This window comes from Cherax quadricarinatus, chromosome 14, assembly GCF_038502225.1.
Source record: "Cherax quadricarinatus isolate ZL_2023a chromosome 14, ASM3850222v1, whole genome shotgun sequence".
Classification (NCBI taxonomy): Eukaryota; Metazoa; Arthropoda; class Malacostraca; order Decapoda; family Parastacidae; genus Cherax; species Cherax quadricarinatus.
The window spans coordinates 11,740,360-11,767,560 of record NC_091305.1 but is presented as its reverse complement, the minus strand read 5'-3'; the positions used below and the strand labels follow the sequence as shown (position 1 = coordinate 11,767,560).

Genomic DNA, 27,201 nt, shown 5'->3' with positions numbered 1-27,201 from the left:
CATCAATTCTATGATTAACCTCATCCTTCATAAATCCATCCGCCGACACGTCAACTCCCAAGTATCTGAAAACATTCACTTCTTCCATACTCCTCCTCCCCAATTTGATATCCAATTTTTCTTTATCTAAATCATTTGATACCCTCATCACCTTACTCTTTTCTATGTTCACTTTCAACTTTCTACCTTTACACACATTCCCAAACTCATCCACTAACCTTTGCAATTTTTCTTTAGAATCTCCCATAAGCACAGTATCATCAGCAAAAAGTAACTGTGTCAATTCCCATTTTGAATTTGATTCCCCAAAATTTAATCCCACCCCTCTCCCGAACACCCTAGCATTTACTTCCTTTACAACCCCATCTATAAATATATTAAACAACCATGGTGACATTACACATCCCTGTCTAAGACCTACTTTTACCGGGAAGTAGTCTCCCTCTCTTCTACACACCCTAACCTGAGCCTCACTATCCTCATAAAAACTCTTTACAGCATTTAATAACTTACCACCTATTCCATATACTTGCAACATCTGCCACATTGCTCCTCTATCCACTCTATCAAATGCCTTTTCTAAATCCATAAATGCAATAAAAACTTCCCTACCTTTATCTAAATACTGTTCACATATATGCTTCAATGTAAACACTTGATCTACACATCCCCTACCCACTCTGAAACCTCCTTGCTCATCCACAATCCTCCATTCTGTCTTACCTCTAATTCTTTCAATTAAAACCCTACCGTACACTTTTCCTGGTATACTCAGTAAGCTTATTCCTCTATAATTTTTAGTCTCTTTTGTCCCCTTTCCCTTTATATAAAGGGACTATACATGCTCTCCGCCAATTCCTAGGTACCTTCCCCTCTTTCATACATTTATTAAACAGAAGTACCAACCACTCCAACACTATATCCCCCCCTATAATTTTTACACTCTCTTTTGTTCCCCTTTCCTTAATACAAAGGAACTTTGTATGCTATCTTTCCTCTCTTACATTTATTTACTAAACAAAAGTACCAATCACTCCAAAACTATATCCCACCTGCTTTTAACATTTCTGCCTTGATCATTATATAAAGCATAAATTAATTATAATATTAATATTCCTAAGACCAGGTTTTGAAAAAGAGCTAAAGATAGGATAACATCTCATGGCTTGTAAAATATATATAGAAACTCTTAGCCAAACTGCTGTAGAAGCCTAAATGTAAAAAAATGAATACAAACAGAAATAAAGATTAAGGTGCAGAGAGGAGAGAGAGAAGGCATCTACAATCTTACCATTGTTATGGGGCAGTGATAGAATGTTGGCTGACATTGTCCTTCTGTTGGAAATGGGTACTGACAGTTTTCAAAGTTAGTATTATCTATGGCAAATACTCCAGTATAGCCATCTTGTGGCTGAATGTTGAGGGATAACTGGAACATATCTTCTTGTCGACCGATGTTAACAGTTTGTAATGTCCACATATTTGCAAACTCAACGCTTTTGCTAAAATATGCTAATGTAGTGTAGTTATCCCTTGAGGAGTTTAAGTGAAGGAATAAGTCAGCCCCTATATCTTGCTCTCTGAAGTACCAGAATACATATATGCACTCTGGCCTGGTGTTCTGATACCAGTGTGTGAAGGATTGCCCAATCTGATGCTCTGGTAACCTTTGCTTTTCATTTAATAGAAAGAAATGGCCAGCTTTATTACCAGTTTGATCAGTAAATGGGCCAGTTTGATCTGTATTAGAATCTGTGTCATTAGCCTGACCTAAAATCCAGTTTAATTCATCATTTACAGCCTCTTCCCACCCACAGGTATCTTTTTCAAATGAACAGAAGTCAGGACACGTTTCTTCATCACTAAAGTCACTACAGTCATTTTTGAAATCACATACCTTTCTCTTTGAGATGCACCCTTGAGTAGGACAAAGGAATTCATATTCAGAGCAAAGTGTAGTTCTGCACTCTGTTGAAAAGGAGATGTCATCAATAGCAACATCTCCATCCACTTCTGCACCAGCCCAGCCTTCTATAACAATTTTATAGTACCTTGCATATATTACAGACAAATCTTCACGGATCCATAGATATTCACTAGAACCATTAGTCTGAAACAGTATTTCATCACTCCTTATTTTAGTTGGTTCTGTTTCCTGGACATAGATTCGTAGAGAGGCATTCTGATTATTCCTCATCATGTACCAAAACCTAAAGTGACAGCTTCCTGATGATGGGAGGAAAGGTGCACTCGATATTTTGGCATTCTTACCTTGTGAATCTTTGATGCTTTGCAGGTACATGTAAAAACCTGTCTCATTACTATAAGTATGGTCATAATCTGGTCCAACATCCTCATCAAGCATTTCACCAGTTCTGCGGACCCAGTCGAGGTCATCTTCCATATCTTGTGTCCAATGGCAAAAGTCAGTTTCAAAGTTGCATCTTTCAGGATATAACTGACAGGTATCAGGGGACTCATCTGACCAGTCCCCACAATCATCACTGTAGTCACAGATTTGACTCTCATTAACACAGACACCATTGTTGCAAGGAAACTGGCCATTTTTACATGCAGATGGGGTAGGAAGAACACAGTTTTCAAAGTGAATATCATCAATCAAAATATTCCCACTAGCATCAAGGTTGCTTGCTCTAAATCGCAGCTTCCAACCAGGATCATGTGCCAATATACCCACTGTCTGGTTCTGCCATATTTCACCCATGTCTTCAAAGATATACCATAAAGTAAGCTCCACATCATTTACCAACAGATAAAGTTGAAGGGTTGCAGCTTCTCCACCATGTTTGTAGTAATAAAAATTCATTATACATGAGGTGTCTGCAGTTCCCAAGCTAAAAGTTTCAAAGTCTGCTATATCACTTATACCTTCACCAAGATGAAGTATTTTTGCTGCATAACCATCATGGCCATATGGTGATCCCATTGCCCGGACCCAGCGAATTGATCCATAACTTATATCTGACCAACCACACTGGTCTACTTCAAAATTACACTCAGCACAATGAGATTCATCACTGTTATCCCCACAATCATCCTTGAAATCACATGCCTCTGACCGAGGGACACAGTTGCCATTTATACAACGAAAAGCATTCTGACAATGCTTTTCAGTTGTTGAAGTAATAGGAACTGTCGCTGTAGGCAAAGTTTCATTAGAAAGCATACAATCTTTACTAAAGGAAATATCATCAATGGCAATGACTGATACTGTTCCACTTGTGTAATTTAAGGTGGTACTGGTAATAATAAATTCTATTAGCTTACTTGCATCCTCATTTGGGGGAGTGACCTCTACACGTTCCCAGTATTGCCCAATGGGTCCTGATATTATTTTCATGTCTTTTTGTATTCCATTCAAAGATTCTCGAACTGACACTACTAGTTTGTCCACTGAAGGTCCATCACAGTAATAATAAAACCTTAAATGACATAGTACTGAAGGGACACTGATTACAGGACTGGTTATTATGCCTTGTGCAGCTTCGTTCTGATTGCTGCTGCTTTCAATGTAGATGAAGGAACCTAGAGCTGAATTCAGGGTATGATCACGTGATGGAATAATATCTTGAGTGCTTGGTGAACCAATCTTCCAACTGCTATCTTCTTCAACTTTCCAATCGCATGATGAACCATCCTCAAAATTACAACGCCCCACATATTCATTACATCTAGCTAGAGTAATATCTTCATCTGAGTTATCCCCACAGTCATCTACAAAGTCACATTCGTTAAAAATTGAGATACAAGCTTGATTGCTGCAGACAAAATCTTCACACATTTTCATTTGTGGTGAAGGCAGGAAACATTCTTCAAAACTGATATCATCCACTGCCATGTAACCGTCAACATTTAAATTCTTGTTACCTTCAAATTGGACTATAAATTCAGAGCGTATTCTTCCTAAGTATGCTATTCCATACAACCATTCTTCTCGCTGATTAGCATAAATCTCTAATAATAGAGTGGTGATATCACTTACAGTGTAAGAAATCTTCAAGATTCCTACGTCATTAGAAGACTGCTCCTCAGTTGTTTCATATGCCATGTACCAGAAATACATGCGACATTCAGCAGCTGAATTATGCAGGTATGGGCTCATAAAGATGGGGCTGCTGAAGTCTCTGTGATTTAGTGTCTTTGGAGACACTGCCATATAGTGACCAGCACCAGTCTGTTTTGTGTGATCTATTGGAGGCCCATAAGTGTTATTAGACTCTTGACCCTGAAAAAGCATCCAGGACAATTCCCCATCTGTTGCTACACTAGTCCAAGTGCAATAGTGTTCATCTTCTACTTCAAATGTACAGTTGTAGCCACAGAGATTTTCATCTTGCCCTTGGCTACAGTCTTTAACAAAGTCACACATTTGTTCTGGTTTTATACATTTATCTGCATCACAAACAATGGTACAGTCTGGAATAGTACCATTGGTACAACTGTTAGGCATTATATTCACTTGATCTAAGGCAATAATGCCTTTCTTTCCTTTGTCAGAAACTCCAAAAAATTGTAATGTAGTAGCAGATCTCGTCACATTTATGGTCACTTGTGAAAACTTCCAGTCGGCTTGAATAACATAATTTTGCTCCCAAACAACTAATCTATCTCCATATAACAAATTTTCTATTATAAGACTAATGCTATGGTTGCCCAATCCTTGCAGATGAAACCAAAAGCTTACGCACCACACACCTGGTAATAAATCAGTGAGCAAAAGTGCACTAGACTCAGAGCTCATGCTAGCTGTATCAAAATATATATATCCCCCATATGCAGAACGAAAAGTAACATCAACCTTTGGTGCATATGGAGTGGAAAGTTGGTCACCAGTTGTCAAGGACCAATCTGAGGAAACTCCAGCCTCTACATTTCTCCATATGCAAAAGTCTGTCTCAAAATTACACTCCAACAAGGCCTCACAGGTCATCAGTGGCTGTACATCATCAAGGCCAATAATGGAGTCTAAGTACGACTGACCTTCAAAACCAAGGGAATAATAGGATGTACTCTCCACAGGGAGTCTGTATAAATTCCACTCATCACTGAAGATGCCTGAAATTGTAAGGATTGGATCATTTTCCATTACATCATCTATGCATTTGTACACTTTAAGTACTGCTTGTTCCATGTAAATATTGCCTTCACAATAAAGCCAAAATTGGATACATTTAAACATAGGATGAAATTTATTGGAGTACATAAGGGCAGAGCCCTCTCCATACAACTTTAAATAATGACCAAATGATGTTTGCCTAGAGTGATCTTTCAATGGACTCCTATCCTCTTCCCCTGAAGATGTAGAAGATACCCATTGCCAGTCAAGATCATCTTCAAGTGACTGCTCATAGTTGCAAATTCCTTCTTCAAAGTCACAGAGATTGTCTGCATTACAAGCTCTAAAATCAAGTATAATATCATCTATTGCAATATCTCCCTTTCCTGACATCTTAGGTGTAGCTCTAAGTACTATGCAGAAGCTGGAATTTGAATGCTCTAAGTACACCTTGGCCTGTAACCAGTCAGTTCCTTGCTCATGTGAACGATGCCAGGCAGATGTATTCACATTTGTGCCACTAAACTGTAGATCCACATTCAGATCACCAATATTAGGGCCATGCATGTGATACCAGAAAGACAGACATGCTCCTGTAAATCCAACCTGTATGGGTATGCTTATTAGTTCAGCAGCATGTTTTAATTGGTTTGCTGTGCCGATATACATGTAGTGTCCATCTTCTGTCACTGTAGTGTGATCTGTGTTTGGTCCTGTCTCCTCTGTTGGAGTTGGTCCTTGATTTCGCTTCCAGTCAAGGCCATCTTCTGCATTCTGAATCCATCCACAGGTTTGACTATCATCTTGTTCAAAGTCACAGTCATATATTGAGGGTTGATGGGTGGGTGGTTGTGTGGTAATAAAGGGAGGATATGTAGAGATATCACAATCTTTTGCAAAGGCAATGTCATCTATAGCAACAGCATCATTTTCCAATAACATAATATTTTCATCTACTACAATTCTGATCATTACTTGGTAGGAGTCAGCTATCACATCAGGCACTGTTCTTACTTCTTCCCAGATATACTCAGAGGTTGAGTTGTGAAGCTCCACCAGCAATATGTTATCAGGCTCAACTAGTATTACAACACTTAATGTAGCATTTACTATATTTTGCATTGAATACCAAAATGTCATACACTTGAAGCTAGAAGAAATATGACTTCCAAAAAATTTAGCAACATCACCTTTTAACTTGCCTGAAAGTTTTGCTACCATGTAGTAGCCAGTTTCAAAGTTTATGGTGTGATCTACAATAATACCACCACCTTCACTTCCTGAAGATCTCACCCAGTCAAAAGTGTCTTCACCATTAATGTTGAACCAATCACAAAGGTCATATTCAAAGTCACATTTGTGATCTGGCAGACAGGAATCAGGAATAAATTCAACGTCATCAATTGCAATGATAGTTTCACTATTTAATTCAATTATTCCTTCAATACCTATAGAATAATTATGCATATTAAACACAGTTACTGCTTCAAGTGTCCATATTTCATATGTTTTGCCCTGAAATGTCCAGATAGGCATATAGTCAGGATTATCTTCTTCCATTACATATATTAACAGTGAGGCAGGATTTCCTCCTAGCATGTGGAGCCAAAACCTGAGACACTGAACTCCAACATTATCATAAAATGGTGAGACAAGATAAGCAAAGGCATCAGAGGAGCTTATTGGTTTGAGATAAGCATAGTAACCCATTTCACTGTTTGTTGTATGATCTACTGGAGGTGCATTAGGTATGTGTTCTTCTCCACGAGTCCTCTCCCATTTTGTTGTACCTTCTGACCCAGCAGACCACTGACAGAAATCTACTTCAAAATCACATTTTGGTGAATTAAGCCTTGTAACTATTTCTACATCATCTACAGCTAGCATTCCTGGTCCAATCTCTCCCCATTCAGCCTCTAAAACCATTGAAAAATCATCATCACCCTCAAGTTCTACTTCTATTAACATCCATCTATCTTCTTGAGAGTCTTCCAACTCAAAATACGTTTTAATTTCTCCAAGAGTTTTCTTTCTCTGAATTATTCTAAATGCTCCAACATTTTCACCATAGAAATAATACCAGAGTGTAAAAGTCTTGTTTGTGACTGTTATTCTGGACTGAACAGTACTAACTAGTATTGCCTTGTCTCCATTTTTAGCCATTTTATCACTGAAGTCTACAAAGATATAATATAACTTTCCTGTGGTGTGATCATGAAGCTCTTCTGGAAACATCTCATTATTTTTCCAATCTTGTTGGTCATCATAAGATTGTTGCCACATGCAGAAACCATGATTAAAGTCAGGGTTATCAAAGTTACAATTCATTCCTACAAGGTCAAAATTGCAGTTGAATAATTCAAAATCATCAACAGCAAGTACAGAATGAGAATCTGCCCATTCAGCAGCTTCATCAAATACCGGAGTTGCTTCTAAAGAAAAATGATAATGTGATAGTACAGTTGGTGTTGGAATAATTATATTATACCATTGTCCTTCATATAGAAATGGTGCTGAAAAATTGTAAAGCAAAATATGAGTACCAAATTGTTCATTGTCCAAAAAGAAAGCAAGATGGACATTTACACTCTCCTTCTGATAAAGCCACATATGAAATTCACAATAATAGCCTCCATCATTTAAAAGCTTTGAGCTACTTAACACTGCTGTTTTTCCTGTCACACCATTTGCCTCTGTGAGATACATATAATGACCAGTGTTGGTTCCATAAGTGTGGTCCACGTATGGGTGGTCATAAAGAGAAGGTTCACCAGCACGCAAACGCTTCCATGAAAACACTCCCTCGCTAACATCAGTCCAAGAGCAGGTACCAGACTCAAAGTCACAATTTCCACAGTCAGTTTCATCAGCGCCATTCGAACAATCTGTCTCCCAGTTACAAAGACGACTATTTGGGATACATTCATTAAAAATACCACAATAAAATTCATTCTCACTACAAGGATTATAAGGAGGTGAAAGTGTAGTGCCTTCTGGGAGTGTATCATTCACAAGATTACAGCCAAATGAAAATGACAGGTCATCAATTGCAATGTCAGTATAATCTGAACTTCCAGTAATCCCTTCAATGATGAATTGGAATGATTGAGTTGATGAAGTTGTAGCAATTCCACGATCCCAGAACTGTCCTTGTTCTCCGCTCCTACTAAAGGCCAAAGTTTTTGAACCATACAGAGTCCATCTTACATATACGTTCAATGTTTGAATATTCTGGCCGTACATGTAGTAATGAAACCTCAAAACACAGCTCGTCTCACTCTGAGCTTGCAGGACTGGGCTGATGAACCAACTACGCTTAGTGATGATATCTTTTTCATGTGCTACCACAGGATTCTGAGTAACATACAGATAATGGCCCACTGTAAGTCGAGTCGTATGGTCTACTGAAGGCCCTGTCATATGGTTCTCACGACCAGCTGGAGTGGAACCAGATCCTTGCTCCCAATCTAAGGATTAAGACAAAATTTATTAATGAAAGTGAAAAGACTTACCTAAATTTAGCCAAAGTTAGGTGTGAAAGCTAACTTTTTATACTGGTTCATCAAGAAATTTTCATAGGAGGAAATGTGTTAAATATTTTACAAAATATAGAATTATCTTACAGCAGCTTAATATTTTTAAAGGATAATTATTTTTTTAATTTCATAATTGAATTCAGTAACTGTAAGCCATGTGCAATATAATAAGTTTTATTATCTGAATTATGTGGATGGGATCCTGATCAGAAACTAATGTATGTTATTACAGATTTATCTGAGCCAGTATCCTGAATCACACTGATTTACACATTTTGAATTCAATAAATTTACCATCCAAAACCAGAACAATATTATAAAATAAATAAAAAAAAAAATACCATTTTACTTTTTGCTAAGGTTACAATGTGTGTTTACATTTCATAATTTCATTGGTACGAAGAAAGCCAATATCATGCTGAGGCATTTTGGGCAGACTTAGCCTAATATGTACTTAAAGACTACTTAAGTCTAGACAGGTGAAGAGTGGTAGATTACAAATGCTGTATTCAATATTTTACTATTATTAATATGAGGTAGCACAATTTACGATCTAGACATATATTTTGAAGTTTGTAATTAAGTTTGTTTACTCTATTATTAATATGAAGTAGTACAATTAATGATACAAACATACATTTTTAAGTCTGTAATAATGGCTTAATAGTAAAGGGATAATAAAATATTTGGGAGAGTTGCTTTAAATTTGGTTAATGCAGGTAAGGTTGTTACTGAGAGATGAGATGATTTTTGAGTATGGTCCTACAGTGATTTGTGGGCAGGAGAGATCTTGCTGTTTCAGGCAAAGAGTTCCAGATCTTTGGGCCCTTTATGTGCATTGCATTTTTGCATAGTGTCAGATGGACAAGAAGGAACTCAAAAAGTGTTCTGTGCCTTGTGTTATGTCTGTGTGTTCTGTTGTAGCTGCCTAGAAGTTTGAGTGGAGGGTTGATATTGAAGTTTAATGTTCTGTATATATAGTAGGCTCAGTAATAAGTGTGCATATTTTGCATATTACGTTCAAGCTTTTGAAAAGTAGTGGGATATGTTGTCTGGTGCTGGAGTTAGTAATCATCTGCACTGTGGCTTTTTGTTGGGTTATTCAAGGTTTAAGATGATTGGCCGTGGTAGACCCCCAGGCACAAATACCATAGGTGAGGTAAGGGTATATCAAAGAGTGATATAAAGTAAGGAGTGTCCTTTGGGGTACATAGTATCATATCTTGGAAAAGATACCTACTGTTTTGGAAACTTTCTTAGTTATATGCTGGATGTGGGTCTGAAATTTAAGATTACAGTCAAGGTGGAGACCTAGAAATTTGCCCTTAGTATGTCTTGCAATGGGTGAACCATTTATTGATATGTTTAGCTGGATATTTAATGCTCTGTTTCCAAAAAGCATGAAGTAGATTTTGTCTATATTGAGAGTAAATTTGTTGTTAGTCATCCAGTTTGATATTTTATGTAGCTCGCTGTTTACAGTGTTACTAAGTATAGCCGGGGTTGGGGGAAGAAGACGTAAGTGGTCTCATCTGTGAACAGAACTGGTTTAAAGAGTCATGATGCATTTGGGAGGTCATTGATGTAAATAAGAGTAGAGGACCTACGACACTTCCCTGTGGCACTCCAACAACTACAGGCAGAGTATTGGAGGTCATGCCATTTGTGTATAAATACTGGTGTCTACCACTAAGATAAGATTTTAGGTAACTGAGAGTGTCTTCTGACCTATAATGTTCTAGTTTTAGGTGCAAGATATTGTGGTCTACTGTATCAAATGCTTTCCGTAGGTCTGTGAAGAGCTCCAGAGGATGTTCATTTTTTTCAATTGCTGTACATACAGCCTCTCCTCACTTAACGATCGAGTTTCATTCTTGAGACCACGTCGTTAAACAAATTCGTCGATAAGTGAAGAGCATATTATAATTGTAGTAAGTTTGTGTCAACCATCTTTGATATTGTTTTATTGTCACCTTTGCACCATTTATAACATTTCTGGTATATTTTGAAATGTTTAAACAGTAGTGTACTGTATATTGAAATAAACAGAATAGAGAAAATCAGCTCTAATATACATTATTTAGGTATGAATACTGGTCAGAGAGCCTGTCGTAAGTCCAAGGCATCGGTAAACGAGTACGTGGCTAAGTGAGGAGAGGCTGTATATAGTAATTCGAGCATCTGAATAATTGCATCCTTCGTGCCTTTTTTTCAGCCTAAACCCATTGTCTTTTGATTGTCCTTTTTAACCCTTTGACTGTTTCGGTTGTATATAGTACGTATATGTCTTACGAGCCACTGTGTTTGACGTATTAATATGCATAAATTCTAGTGGTTTCAAATCAAGCAGGAGAAAGCTGGTAAGCCCACATGTGAGAGAATGGGTCTCCATGGTCAGTGTGCATCATACAAAAAAAAACAGGGAGCCAGTGGTGCATTGTGGGAATGTCATTTCAGTAGTCCTTGTTCAGCATGCCTAGCAGTAAGAAATATGTGACTCCCCGGCAAATCTGGGACTCTACTCTTCCCAAGTGATGCCCTAACACAGATGGAAGTGTCAGTGAAGATCAATTTCATGGTTCTGAGGAGTTTGTGACCAAAAGCAATGCCCAGGATACCAGAAGAATGAAGGAGAATGAGAATGAAGGAAAATGAGAGAGAATGAGAGAGAGAATGAGGGAGAGAATGAGAGAGAGAATGAGAGAGAGAATGAGAGAGGGAATGAGAGAGAGAATGAAAGAAAATGAGAGAGAGAATGAGAGAATGAGGGAGAAAGATAATTAGATAGTAGGATGGAGGGGAAGCAAGCATCTGACCCCATTGTTTTGACAGGTGGTAGGGGGATTGAGTAATGAGACAATATGTCATTTTGACAGCTGCCGACCCTGACTCTGAACAGTTAGAAGTCTACACACTTACAACACAAGCTTGAAGATAATAGCTGTTATATGAAAGTATCCAGTGACTATATATGTGTATATATATATTATAGAAACAAGAAGGAAGAAAGGAAGGCAGGAAGGAAGGAAGGACGAGATGAAAGGAAGGAAGGAAACAGTAAGGAAGGAAGAAGGAGGGAAGGAATGTAGGAAGGAAGGTAAGAAAGGAATGCAGGAAGTTAGGAAGGAAGGAATGATGACATGCAACAATTTACCAAAGATAACTACCTAACACAACTGCCTGCTAATGTACTTTGAAGAAAACTGCTCAGACGAGGTGTTTTGTCTTTGCACATAAAAAATAAAATGCCCACAAAAATGCAGACACACTTGTTTTATGTGTGAGGAGTGTAAAACACCATTGTGTATGAAACCATGTTTCGAAGAGTTCCACAAGCTGCAGAACTTCTAGGAACATGTCCAGTGACTGTACATTTGTGTATGTATGTATGTATGTATGTATGTATGTATGTATGTATGTATGTATGTATGTATGTATGTATGTATGTATATATATATATATATATATATATATATATATATATATATATATATATATATATATATATATATATATATATATATATATATATATATATATATATACCTGGAGTTTACCTGGAGAGAGTTCCGGGGGTCAACGCCCTCGCGGCCCGGTCTGTGACCAGGCCTCCTGGTGGATCAGAGCCTGATCAACCAGGCTGTTGCTGCTGGCTGCACGCAATCCAACGTACAAGCCACAGCCCTGCTGGTCAGGTACCGACTTTAGGTGCTTGTCCAGTGCCTCCTTCAAGACAGCCAGGGGTCTATTGGTAATCCCCCTTATGTATGCTGGGAGGCAGTTGAACAGTCTTGGCCCCCTGACACTTATTGTGTTGTCTCTTAATGTGCTAGTGACACCCCTGCTTTTCATTGGGGGGATGTTGCATCGTCTGCCGAGTCTTTTGTTTTCATAGAGAGTGATTTTCGTGTGCAAGTTTGGTACTAGTCCCTCTAGGATTTTCTAGGTGTATATAATCATGTATCTCTCCCGCCTGCATTCCAGGAAGTACAGGAACTTCAAGTGCTCCCAGTAACTGAGGTGTTTTATCTCCGTTATGTGTACTGTGAAGGTTCTCTGTACATTTTCTAGGTCAGCAATTTCACCTGCCTTGAAAGGTACTGTTAGTGTGCAGCAATATTCCAGCCTAGATAGAACAAGTGACCTGAAGAGTGTCATCATGGGCTTGGCATCCCTAGTTTTGAAGGTTCTCATTATCCATCCTGTCATTTTTCTAGCAGATGCGATTGATACAATGTTATGGTCCTTGAAGGTGAGATCCTTTGACATGATCACTCCCGTTAGTTTTTCGCTCTATTTTGTGGCTGGAATTTGTTTTATACTCTGATGAAGTTTTAATTTCCTCATGTTTACCATGTTGAACTTCATATTGTTTTCTGCAGCCCATTGAAAGATTTGGTTGACGTCCGCCTGGAGCCTTGCAGTGTCTGCAATGGAAGACAGTGTCATGCAGATTCGGGTGCCATCTGCAAGGAAGACATGGTGCTGTGGCTGACATCCTTGTCTATGTCAGATATGAGGATGAGAAACAAGATGGGAGCGAGTACTGTGCCTTGCGGAACAGAACTTTTCACGGTACCTGCCTCAGACTTTACTCTGTTGACTACTACTCTTTGTGTTCTGTTCGTGAGGAAATTATAGACCTATCTACCAACTTTTCCTGTTATTCATTTAGCACGCATTTTGTGCACTATTACGCCATAGTCACACTTATCGAAGGCTTTTGCAAAGTCTATGTATATTACATCTGCACTCTTTTTGTCTTCTAGTTCATCTAGGACCTTGTCGTAGTGATCCAATAGTTGGGACAGACAGGAGCGACCTGCTCTAAACCTATTTTCATCTTGGTTGTGTAATTGTGAGAGGGGAATTATTTCCCGGTAAAAGTAGGCCTTAGACAAGGATGTGTGATGTCACCATGGTTGTTCAATATATTTATAGATGGAGTTGTAAAAGAAGTGAATGCTTGGGTGTTGGCAAGAGGTGCAGGGTTAAGAGATAAAAAATCTAACACAAAGTGGGAGTTGTTACAGTTGTTCTTTGCTGATGACACTATGGTTTTGGGAGATTCTGAAGAGAACTAGCAGAGGTTGGTTGATGAGTTTGGTAGGGCATATAAAAGAAGAAAATTAAAAGTGAATATAGGAAAGAATAAGGTGATGAGGATAAAAAAATTAGGTAACAGAAGACGGGATATCAGATTGGAAGGAGAGAGTATGGAGGAGGTGAATATATTCAGATATTTGGGAGTGGATGTGTCAGCAGATGGGTCTATGAAAGATGAGGTGAATCACAGACTTGACGAGGAGATAAAGATGAGTAGTGCACTGAGGAATCTGCGGAGACAAAGAACTTTATCCATGAAAGAAAAGAGGGGAATGTATGAGAGTACAGTTATACCAACGCTCTTGTATGGGTGCGAGTCATGGGTGGAGAGTGTTGCAACAAGGAGAAGGCTGGAGGCAGTGGAGATGTCATGTCTGAGGGCAATGTGTAGTGTGACTATAATGCAGAGAATCCATAGTTTGGAGATTAGAAGGAGGTATGGGATTACCAAAACTATTATCAAGAGAGCTGAGGAGGGGTTATTGAGATGGTTTGGACATGTAGAGAGGATGGAACAAAGTACAATGGCTTCAAGAGTGTATAAATCTGTAGTGGAGGGAACGCGGGGTAGGGATTGGCCTAGGAAAGGTTGGAGGGTGGGGGTAAAGGAGGTTTTGTGTGTGAGGGGTTTGGACTTCCAGCAAGCATACGTCAGCATGCTAGATAAGAGCAAATGGACACAAATGGTTTTTAAAACTTGACCTGTTGTTAAAGTGTGAGCAAAGTAACATTTATGAAGGGATTCAGGGAAACCGGCAGGCCGGACTTGAGTCCTGGAGATGGGAAGTACAGTGTCTACACTCTGAAGGAGGGTTGTTATTGTTGCAGTTTTATAACTGTACTGTAAAGCACCCCTCTGGCAAGACAATGATGGAGTGAATGATAATGAAAGTTTTTGTTTTTTGGGCCACCCTACCTTGGTGGGAAATGGCTCATTTATTTTTATTTATTAACACACTGGCTGATTCCCACCAAGGCAGGGTGGCCCAAAAAAGAAAAACTTTCATCATCATTCACCCCATCACTGTCTTGCCAGAGGGGTGCTTTACACTACAGTTACAAAACTGCAACATTAACAACCCTCCTGCAGAGTGTAGACACTGTACTTCCCATCTCCAGGACTCAAGTCCGGCCTGCTGGTTTCCCTGAATCAATTTATAAATGTTACTTTGCCCACATTCCAACAGCACATCAAGTATTAAAAACTATTTGTCTCCATTCACTCCTATCAAATATGCTCATGCACGCTTGCTGGAAGTCCAAGCCCCTCGCACACAAAACCTCCTTTACCCCCTCCCTCCAACCTTTCCTAGGCCATCCCCTACCCTGCCTTCCCTTCACTACAGATTTATACACTCTCGAAGTCATTCTGTTTTGTTCCATTCTCTCTAAATGTCTGAATCACCTCAACCCTTTGGATAATAGTTTTGGTAATCCCACACATTCTCCTAATTTCCGAACTACAAATTCTTTGCATTATATTCACACCACACATTGCCCTCAGACATGACATCTCCACTGCCTCCAGCCTTCTCCTCGTTGCAACATTCATCACCCATGCTTCACACCCATACAAGTGTGTTGGTACAACTATACTCTCATACATTCCCCTTTTTGCTTCCACAGACAAAGTTCTTTGTCTCCACAGACTCCTAAGTGCACCACTCACCCTTTTCCCTCATCAATTCTGTGATTCACCTCATCCTTCATAGACCCATCTGCTGACACGTCCACTCCTAAATATCTCAATACATTCACCTCCTCCATACTCTCTCCCTCCAATCTGATATCCAGTCTTTCATCACCTAATCTTTTTATCCTCATGACCTTACTCTTTCCTATACTCACTTTTAATTTTCTTCTTTTACATACCCTACCAAATTCATCCACCAACCTCTGCAACTTCTCTTCAGAATTTCCCAAAAGCACAGTGTCATCAGCAAAGAGCAACTGTGACAACTCCCACTTTGTGTTTGATTCTTTATCTTTTAACTCCACACCTCTTGCCAAGACCCATGTATTCACTTCTCTTACAACCCCATCTTTAAATATATTGAACAACCACAGTGACATCACACATCCTTGTCTAAGGCCTACTTTTACTGGGAAATAATCTCCCTCTCTCCTACATACTCTAACCTGAGCCTCACTATCCTCGTAAAAACTCTTCGCTGCTTTCAGTAACCTACCTCCTATACCATACACGGCAACATCTACCACATTGCTCCCCTATCCACTCTGTCATATGCCTTTTCTAAATCCATAAATGCCACAAAAACCTCTTTACTCTTATTTAAATACTATTCACCTATATGTTTCACTGTAAACACCTGGTCCACACTGTTATGGGGCTATAGGACCCAACATGTATTTATAAGTAACAGTTACTCTGGAATACCTAATTATATTGAATTGATGGGGACTCAGTTCTAAATGTCATAAGGGCTGATCAACCTTATGACTGAGAGGCAGCTGGGTCAAGCCTATTTTTCTCAATATAATAGGTTATACTATAGACACATAAACACACAATTTAAATAAGTAGTTTATAAAGTTGTATTTCTTTTTGTAAAAGTAAAATTAAGGTGTGGTAGAATTGTGGTAACTGGAGAATTGTGCTTGGCAACAGTCTTTTGTTTTGGTGGGAGGAGCTTAGCTAGGCTTCTCTCTCTCTCCCTCTCTCTGACTCTCTCTCTCTGTGGCTGACCTTCAACCTGGCAGGATCTCTGGGTCCTTCTTCTATCTTTTGGGGCATTATGTGTGCTCCAGGGGTGAGTTTTATAATTTAAGTTGTGGCCACCATACCCAGGGTGACTAAAGTGTGTCAAAACACTGGTTAGCCCAGAGTTATGTCAAGAAGAGAGAAGGACAAAAGTTGTTGGGAAACACCATGTGGAGAACAGCTATGGAGTGTGTAGATCTTTGTTTTGAAAATGTGAGGCTGTAATTGTATATTCTGTACATATCTATTGAGAATACAGTTATATTTTTATAGTAGTAGTTTACATAACCTGTGAAGAGGGCTGGTGAGAGGATATCAGACACTCAAGATGATCAGCCATGATGTAAGTATTACCCCTAGACAGATAAGGCCATTAAGTAAAAAGCTACCCCACACTAGAACATGTAGTGAGAACCTTACTATCAAAGTAATAAGGGACAAACCAACGTAACACACACACCCCCTACCTTTCCTAAAGCCTCCTTGTTCATCTGCTATCCTACTCTGTCTTACTCTTAATTCTTTCATTAATAACTCTACCATACACTTTACCAGGTATACTCAACAGACTTATTCCCCTATAATTTTTGCACTCTCTTTTATCCCCTTTGTCTTTATACAAAGGAACTATGCATGCTCTCTGCCAATCCCTAGGTACCTTACCCTGTTCCATACATTTATTAAATAACAGCAAGAATCACTCCTATTGCCTATACTCTCACTAGCCCATCTATCCTCCAACAGTTTACATCTTACCCTAACTGCCTCCTCTTTTAGTTTATACACCTTCACCTCTCTCTTACTTGCTGCTTCTATTTTCCTTGTATCACATCTACCTTTTACTCTCACTGTAGCTACAACTAGAAAGTGATCTGATATATCTGTGGCCCCTCTATAAGCATGTACATCCTGAAGTCTACTCAACAGTCTTTTATCTACCAATACATAGTCCAACAAACTACTGTCATTACACCCTACATCATATCTTGTATACTTATTTATCCTCTTTTTCTTAAAATACATATTACTTATAACTATACCCCTTTCTATACAAAGTTCAATCAACGGGCTCCCATTATCATTTACACCTGGCACCCCAAACTTACCTACCACACCCTCTCTAAATGTTTCTCCTACTTTAGCATTTAGGTCCCCTACCACAATTACTCTCTCACTTGGTTCAAAGGTTCCTATACATTTGCTTAACATCTCCCAAAATCTCTCTCTTTCCTCTACACTCCTCTCTTCTCCAGGTGCATACATGCTTATTATGACCCACTTTTCACATCTGACCCTTATTTTAATCCACATAATCCTTGAATTTACACATTTATATTCCCTCTTCTCCTTCCATAACTGATCCTTCAACATTATTGCTACCCCTTCCTTAACTCTAACTCTCTCAGCTACTCCTGACTTAATCCCATTTATTTCTCCCCACTGAAATTCGCCTACCCCTTTCAGCTTTGTTTCGCTTAGGGGCAGGGCATCCAACTTCTTTTCATTCATAACATCAGCAATCATCTCTTTCTTATTATCCGCACTACATCCATGCACATTCCCTGATCTAAACCTCCATAATCTGACACACAATCAAAACCTATTGGAAAGTAACTGCCTTTACTACACAGCATCACAAGCCAGCACTATCCTAAACAATGCTAAAAGTCTATCAGTACTTAACTACAACATTAGGTCCTTAAGCAAACACTATGATGACCTCCTGGCACTCCTTGAATCACTAAAGACACCCTTCTCCTGCATCTACCAGGATACACAGCAATCCACAACTGCAGACCATACCAAGTTGGGGGTGGTATTGCAATCTATTACTCTAACCAGTTATCTTGTATTAGCACCACTTGCTTTAGTGATGAATATGGAGAATACATTTTTGCTAATTTTACTGTAAAAAACCTTAAGACGCCTATTACAATCGGTGCCATTTACCGGATACCCCACACAAACATCCCAAATTTCAGTGAGAAACTAAAGGCACTAATAACAAACAGACAAATGAATAAGCACCATCTTCTCTTAGCTGGAGACTTCAACATCAACCTTGGCCTACTAGATGATCAGCCTGTAACTGATTTCATCAACAATATGAACAACACACTTCTCATACCAACAATAACTAAATCAACCAAGCTCACTGAAACAAGTGCAACCATAATAGACCACATATGGACCAATATACTAGCCCCCCTTAAATCAGGGATAATCAGAGATAGCACTACAGACCACTACCCTACCTTCCTCTTGACAAACATTAGTAAACCACCACTTGAATACAACAAAGTTTCATTTAGACTCCATGATGAGGCCTCAATAAGGAAGTTCACAGCTGACCTAGAGACTGTTGACTGGCCTACAGAATTCTCCAAGGCCAATGGTATTGATGACTGGACAGACATTTTTCTTAACAAATTACTTAGACTATACAACAAACATTGTCCTATAAAAACGAAACAGATCACAAACAAACGGCTTGGTTGCCCATGGCTAACCAGCACCATTCTGAAATCCATTGATAAGAAACACCAATATGAAAAGCAATGTAGACAGCGCTTAATACACAAATATATTCTTAAACACTATTCATCAGTCCTCACCAAAGTAATATAGAAAGCCAAACAACTATATTACTCCAGTAGATTCACTGACACAAGAGGAGATATAAAAAAGACCTGGAAAACACTCTCTCAGATTCTAGGGACCCACAAACTGAAAAAAAACAAGAATATTGCCCTAACTAAACCTAATGAAACACCACTGCATCCCACTGACACAGCTAACAAGATAAACGACTTCTTCTCAACCATAGGTTCTAATCTCGCCAATAAAATCCCACGCACCAATGCCCATGCCGGGGACTACCTAGATGGGAATTTCCCAAATTCCTTCTATCTTGCTCCAACTGAGCCCATGGAAGTCACCGAGATTATAAAGTCACTTAAAAATAACTCAGGGAATCTGTCTCATGTCCCACCATTATTGTACAAGAGAGCGGTCCATGTCCTCTCGCATGCTATCTCATTACTTTTTAACAAGTCACTAGAAACTAGCACCTTCCCGAAACTACTCAAGACGGCAAGGGTTACACCAATACATAAAGGTGGTGACCCTACAGATTTAAACAACTATAGGCCAATATCAATCTTACCATTGCTATCCAAAATCTTTGAGAAACTCGTGCACAGGAGACTATATTCATTTATAATGGCACAAAACATACTCAACCCCTGCCAATTTGGATTCAGGAAAAATAAAAGCACTAACGATGCAATCATAAAAATGCTAGATCTGCTTTACACAGCATTGGAAAATAAGGAATATCCACTAGGAATTTTAATTGACCAAATAAAAGCTTTTGACACAGTAGACCACGGCATCCTACTCCACAAACTTGACCATTATGGTATAAGAGGCCATGCGCTTGCATATTTCAAATCTTACCTTACTAATAGGTATCAGTATGTCACCATTAAAGACACAGCATCAACAACACAGCCACTTGATACTGGAGTTCCGCAGGGAAGTGTCCTTGGTCCCCTGCTCTTCCTCATATACATCAATGATCTTCCAAACGTATCTCAACTCCTGAACCCCATTCTCTTTGCTGATGACACGACTTATCTCATCTCTCACCCTAATCTTGCCACCCTCAACACCATTGTTAATGAGGAGCTGATCAAAATATCGACTTGGATGACAGCCAATAAACTTACGCTTAACACTGACAAAACCTACTACATTATGTTTGGTAGCAGAGCAGGAGATGCGCAAATTAACATTAAGATCAACAACACTCTAATTGCCAGGCATAATGAGGGCAAATTCCTAGGCCTATACCTCGACAACAACCTGAACTTCAGCACCCATATCCAACACATAACCAAAAAAGTATCCAAAACGGTTGGGATCCTCTCCAAGATACGATACTATGTGCCGGAAACTGCTCTTCTCACACTATACCATTCACTTATATATCCATACCTCACCTATGCTATCTGTGCTTGGGGTTCAACTGCAGCAACACACCTAAAGCCAATAATAACCCAACAAAAAGCCGCAGTAAGAATAATCACTAAATCCCATCCTTGGCAACACACCCCCCCACTCTTCATAGATCTAAACTTACTCCCTGTTCAGTACATCCACACTTACTACTGTGCAATCTACATCTACAGGACCTTAAATTCCAATATTAACCTTGACCTAAAACGCTTTCTTGATAGTTGCGACAGAACCCACAGGCACAACACCAGACACAAACATCTCTATGACATTCCCCGTGTCCGACTGAACCCTTATAAAAATTCAATGTATGTCAAAGGCCCTAAAATCTGGAACACCCTACCTGAAAATTCTAAAACTGCAGACACATTCATCACCTTCAAAACTACCATCAGAAAACATCTCCCTGATACACCCTGTCAACTAATTACACGAATACCACCTGGTGGTTAACACTTACACTCACTCACCCATTTGACCATAAACAGAAATATCAATCTCAATCTCAAAATAATGAATCTTAACTAGTCATAAGTTGGCCTGTGATACTCCAATACTGAAACTATGTATAGTGCCAAAACAAAAGCATTCACATTGTTAAACTCACAAACTAGTATTTAGTCACTTAGCCATAATACCAACTAACCTCATAATTTTGTAATACTTTAAACTTAAGATTTAATTTAAGTCTGCGCGAAATGCCTAGCCATGCTAGGTGTTCTAGTGGTACACTCTGTAATTATTATTTTACTACATGTAAACCACCCAGTAACCGAATTCTGTAAACTCAGCATTGTAATCCTTATAGAGAATAAATTTTGAATTTGAATTTGAATTTGAATTTGAATTCAAGCATCCCAGTTTTATAAAGTTTTTCTTCTTCTGATTTTTAGTAAATGTGTACAGGAGAAGGGGTTACTAGCCCATTGCTCCCGACACTGTAGTCGCCTCATACGACACGAATGGCTTACGGAGGAAAGATTCTTTTCCACTTCCTTATGGACAATAGAGATAAAAAACAAGAACAAGAGCTATTAAGAAAAAGAAGAAAAACCCTAGATGTGTGTAATATATATATATATATATATATATATATATATATATATATATATATTTATAAATATATATATATATTTTATTTTTTTTTTTTTTTTTTTTTCAACAAGTCGGCCGTAGTAGTAGGTTGGTAGACAGCAACCACCCAGGGAGGTACTACCATCCTGCCAAGTGAGTGTAAAATGAAAGCCTGTAATTGTTTTACATGATGGTAGGATTGCTGGTGTCTTTTGTCTGTCTCATAAATATGCAAGATTACAGGTACGTCTTGCTACTTCTACTTACACTTAGGTCACACTACACATACATGTACACGTTTATTTATACACACTCATCTCAGTTTTCTTTGATTTTTATCTTAATAGTTCTTGGTCTTATTACTTTTCCTTTTATATCCATGGGGAAGTGGAATAAGAATCTTTCCTCCGTAAGCCATGCGTGTTGTAAAAGTCAACTAAAATGCCGGGAAGAATGGGCTAGTAACCCCTTTTCCTGTAAAGATTACTAAAAAGAATAAGAAGAAGAAAATTGTCAAAGTGGGAAGTCTGAATGTGCGTGGATGTTGTGCAAATGATAAGAAAGAGATGATTGTGGATGTTATGAATGAGAAGAAACTGGATGTCCTGGCTTTAAGTGAAACAAAGCTGAAGGGGGTGGGAGAGTTTCAATGGAGAGGAATAAATGGGATTAGGTCAGGGGTTTCAAATAGAGTTAGAGATAAAGAAGGAGTAGCAATAATGTTGAAGGATAAGCTATGGCAGGAAAAGAGGGACTACAAATGCATAAATTCAAGGATTATGTGGAGTAAAATAAAGATTGGATGTGAAAAGTGGGTTATAGTAAGCGTGTATGCACCTGGAGAAGAGAGAAGTGTAGAGGAGAGAGAGAGATTCTGGGAAATGTTGAGTGAATGCGTGGGGAGTTTTGAATCAAGTGTGAGAGTAATGGTGGTTGGGGATTTCAATGCTAAAGTGGGTAAAAATGTTATGGAGGGAGTAGTAGGTAAATTTGGGGTGCCAGGGGTAAATGTAAATGGGGAGCCTTTAATTGAGCTATGTGTAGAAAGAAATTTGGTAATAAGTAATACATATTTTATGAAAAAGAGGATAAATAAATATACAAGGTATGATGTAGCACGTAATGAAAGTAGTTTGTTAGATTATGTATTGGTGGATAAAAGGTTGATGGGTAGGCTTCAGGATGTACATGTTTATAGAGGGGCAACTGATATATCAGATCATTATTTAGTTGTAGCTACAGTTAGAGTAAGAGGTAGATGGGAAAAGAGGAAGGTGGCAACAACAAGTAAGAGGGAGGTGAAAGTGTATAAACTAAGGGAGGAGGAAGTTCGGGCGAGATATAAGCGACTATTGGCAGAAAGGTGGGCTAGTGCAAAGATGAGTAGTGGGGGGGTTGAAGAGGGTTGGAATAGTTTTAAAAATGCAGTATTAGAATGTGGGGCAGAAGTTTGTGGTTATAGGAGGGTGGGGGCAGGAGGAAAGAGGAGTGATTGGTGGAATGATGAAGTAAAGGGTGTGATAAAAGAGAAAAAGGTAGGTTACAAGAGGTTTTTACAAAGCAGAAGTGTTATAAGAAGAGCAGAGTATATGGAGAGTAAAAGAAAGGTGAAGAGAGTGGTGAGAGAGTGCAAAAGGAGAGCAGATGAAAGAGTGGGAGAGGCACTGTCAAGAAATTTTAATGAAAATAAGAAAAAATTTTGGAGTGAGTTAAACAAGTTAAGAAAGCCTAGGGAAAGTATGGATTTGTCCATTAAAAACAGAGTAGGGGAGTTAGTAGATGGGGAGAGGGAGGTATTAGGTAGATGGCGAGAATATTTTGAGGAACTTTTAAATGTTGAGGAAGAAAGGGAGGCAGTAATTTCATGCACTGGCCAGGGAGGTATACCATCTTTTAGGAGTGAAGAAGAGCAGACTGTAAGTGTGGTGGAGGTACGTGAGGCATTACGTAGAATGAAAGGGGGTAAAGCAGCTGGAACTGATGGGATCATGACAGAAATGTTAAAAGCAGGGGGGGATATAGTGTTGGAGTGGTTGGTACTTTTGTTTAATAAATGTATGAAAGAGGGGAAGGTACCTAGGGATTGGCGGAGAGCATGTATAGTCCCTTTATATAAAGGGAAAGGGGACAAAAGAGATTGTAAAAATTATAGAGGAATAAGTTTACTGAGTATACCAGGAAAAGTATACGGTAGGGTTATAATTGAAAGAATTAGAGGTAAGACAGAATGTAGAATTGCGGACGAACAAGGAGGTTTCAGAGTGGGTAGGGGATGTGTAGATCAAGTGTTTACATTGAAGCATATATGTGAGCAGTATTTAGATAAAGGTAGGGAAGTTTTTATTGCATTTATGGATTTAGAAAAGGCATATGATAGAGTGGATAGAGGAGCAATGTGGCAGATGTTGCAAGTATATGGAATAGGTGGTAAGTTACTAAATGCTGTAAAGAGCTTTTATGAGGATAGTGAGGCTCAGGTTAGGGTGTGTAGAAAAGAGGGAGAATACTTCCCGGTAAAAGTAGGTCTTAGACAGGGATGTGTAATGTCACCATGGTTGTTTAATATATTTATAGATGGGGTTGTAAAAGAAGTAAATGCTAGGGTGTTCGGGAGAGGGGTGGGATTAAATTATGGGGAATCAAATTCAAAATGGGAATTGACACAGTTACTTTTTGCTGATGATACTGTGCTTATGGGAGATGCTAAAGAAAAATTGCAAAGGTTAGTGGATGAGTTTGAGAATGTGTGTAAAGGTAGAAAGTTGAAAGTGAACATAGAAAAGAGTAAGGTGATGAGGGTATCAAATGATTTAGATAAAGAAAAATTGGATATCAAATTGGGGAGGAGGAGTATGGAAGAAGTGAATGTTTTCAGATACTTGGGAGTTGACGTGTCGGCGGATGGATTTATGAAGGATGAGGTTAATCATAGAATTGATGAGGGAAAAAAGGTGAGTGGTGCGTTGAGGTATATGTGGAGTCAAAAAACGTTATCTATGGAGGCAAAGAAGGGAATGTATGAAAGTATAGTAGTACCAACACTCTTATATGGATGTGAAGCTTGGGTGGTAAATGCAGCAGCGAGGAGACGGTTGGAGGCAGTGGAGATGTCCTGTCTAAGGGCAATGTGTGGTGTAAATATTATGCAGAAAATTCGGAGTGTGGAAATTAGGAGAAGGTGTGGAGTTAATAAAAGCATTAGTCAGAGGGCAGAAGAGGGGTTGTTGAGGTGGTTTGGTCATTTAGAGAGAATGGATCAAAGTAGAATGACATGGAAAGCATATAAATCTATAGGGGAAGGAAAGAGGGGTAGGGGTCGTCCTCGAAAGGGTTGGAAAGAGGGGGTAAAGGAGGTTTTGTGGGTGAGGGGCTTGGACTTCCAGCAAGCGTGCATGAGCGTGTTAGATAGGAGTGAATGGAGACGAATGATACTTGGGACCTGACGATCTGTTGGAGTGTGAGCAGGGTAATATTTAGTGAAGGGATTCAGGGAAACCGGTTATTTTCATATAGTCGGACTTGAGTCCTGGAAATGGGAAGTACAATGCCTGCACTTTAAAGGAGGGGTTTGGGATATTGGCAGTTTGGAGGGATATGTTGTGTATCTCTATATGTATATGCTTCTAAACTGTTATATTCTGAGCACCTCTGCAAAAGCAGTGATAATGTGTGAGTGTGGTGAAAGTGTTGAATGATGATATAAGTATTTTCTTTTTGGGGATTTTCTTTCTTTTTTTGGGTCACCCTGCCTCGGTGGGAGACGACCGACTTGTTGAAAAAAAAAAAAAAAAAAAAAAAAAAAAATAAATATATATATATATATATATTTTTTTTTTTTTTTTTTTTTTTTTTTTCAACAAGTCGGCCGTCTCCCACCGAGGCAGGGTGACCCAAAAAAGAAAGAAAATCCCCAAAAAGAAAATACTTTCATCATCATTCAACACTTTCACCACACTCGCACATTATCACTGTTTTTGCAGAGGTGCTCAGAATACAACAGTCTAGAAGCATACACATATAAAGATACACAACATATCCCTCCAAACTGCCAATATCCCAAACCCCTCCTTTAAAGTGCAGGCATTGTACTTCCCATTTCCAGGACTCAAGTCCGACTATATGAAAATAACCGGTTTCCCTGAATCCCTTCACTAAATATTACCCTGCTCACACTCCAACAGATCGTCAGGTCCCAAGTACCATTCGTCTCCATTCACTCCTATCTAACACGCTCACGCACGCTTGCTGGAAATCCAAGCCCCTTACCCACAAAACCTCCTTTACCCCCTCTCTCCAACCCTTTCGAGGACGACCCCTACCCCGCCTTCCTTCCCCTATAGATTTATATGCTTTCCATGTCATTCTACTGTGATCCATTCTCTCTAAATGACCAAACCACCTAAACAACCCCTCTTCTGCCCTCTGACTAATACTTTTATTAACTCTACACCTTCTCCTAATTTCCACACTCCGAATTTTTTGCATAATATTTACACCACACATTGCCCTTAGACAGGACATCTCCGCTGCCTCCAACCGTCTCCTTGCTGCTGCATTTACCACCCAAGCTTCACACCCATATAAGAGTGTTGGTACTACTATACTTTCATACATTCCCTTCTTTGCCTCCATAGATAACGTTTTTTGACTCCACATATACCTCAACGCACCACTCACCTTTTTTCCCTCATCAATTCTATGATTAACCTCATCCTTCATAAATCCATCCGCCGACACGTCAACTCCCAAGTATCTGAAAACATTCACTTCTTCCATACTCCTCCTCCCCAATTTGATATCCAATTTTTCTTTATCTAAATCATTTGACACCCTCATCACCTTACTCTTTTCTATGTTCACTTTCAACTTTCTACCTTTACACACATTCCCAAACTCATCCACTAACCTTTGCAATTTTTCTTTAGAATCTCCCATAAGCACAGTATCATCAGCAAAAAGTAACTGTGTCAATTCCCATTTTGAATTTGATTCCCCATAATTTAATCCCACCCCTCTCCCAAACACCCTAGCATTTACTTCCTTTACAACCCCATCTATAAATATATTAAACAACCATGGTGACATTACACATCCCTGTCTAAGACCTACTTTTACCGGGAAGTAGTCTCCCTCTCTTCTACACACCCTAACCTGAGCCTCACTATCCTCATAAAAACTCTTTACAGCATTTAATAACTTACCACCTATTCCATATACTTGCAACATCTGCCACATTGCTCCTCTATCCACTCTATCATATGCCTTTTCTAAATCCATAAATGCAATAAAAACCTCCCTATCTTTATCTAAATACTGTTCACATATATGCTTCAATGTAAACACCTGATCTACACATCCCCTACCCACTCTAAAACCTCCTTGCTCATCCGCAATCCTACATTCTGTCTTACCTCTAATTCTTTCAATTATAACCCTACCGTACACTTTTCCTGGTATACTCAGTAAGCTTATTCCTCTGTAATTTTTACAGTCTCTTTTGTCCCCTTTCCCTTTATATAAAGGGACTATACATGCTCTCTGCCAATCCCTAGGTACCTTCCCCTCTTTCATACATTTATTAAACAAAAGTACCAACCACTCCAACACTATATCCCCCCCTGCTTTTAACATTTCTGTCATGATCCCATCAGTTCCAGCTGCTTTAC

The 27,201-nt window shown here is 39.0% G+C and overlaps 1 protein-coding gene across 2 annotated transcripts in view; it reads right to left on the bottom strand.

The window, feature by feature from the left end:
• Nucleotides 1-27,201, bottom strand: part of LOC128698663 (MAM and LDL-receptor class A domain-containing protein 2-like) — a 382,606-nt gene that overhangs the window by 190,858 nt on the left and 164,547 nt on the right. For both annotated transcript variants that reach the window (XM_070084851.1, XM_070084850.1), the window contains exon 32: nucleotides 1,292-8,544. In XM_070084851.1, coding sequence (XP_069940952.1) covers nucleotides 1,292-8,544 — 7,253 coding nt within the window. The remainder of the gene's footprint in view (nucleotides 1-1,291; nucleotides 8,545-27,201) is intronic.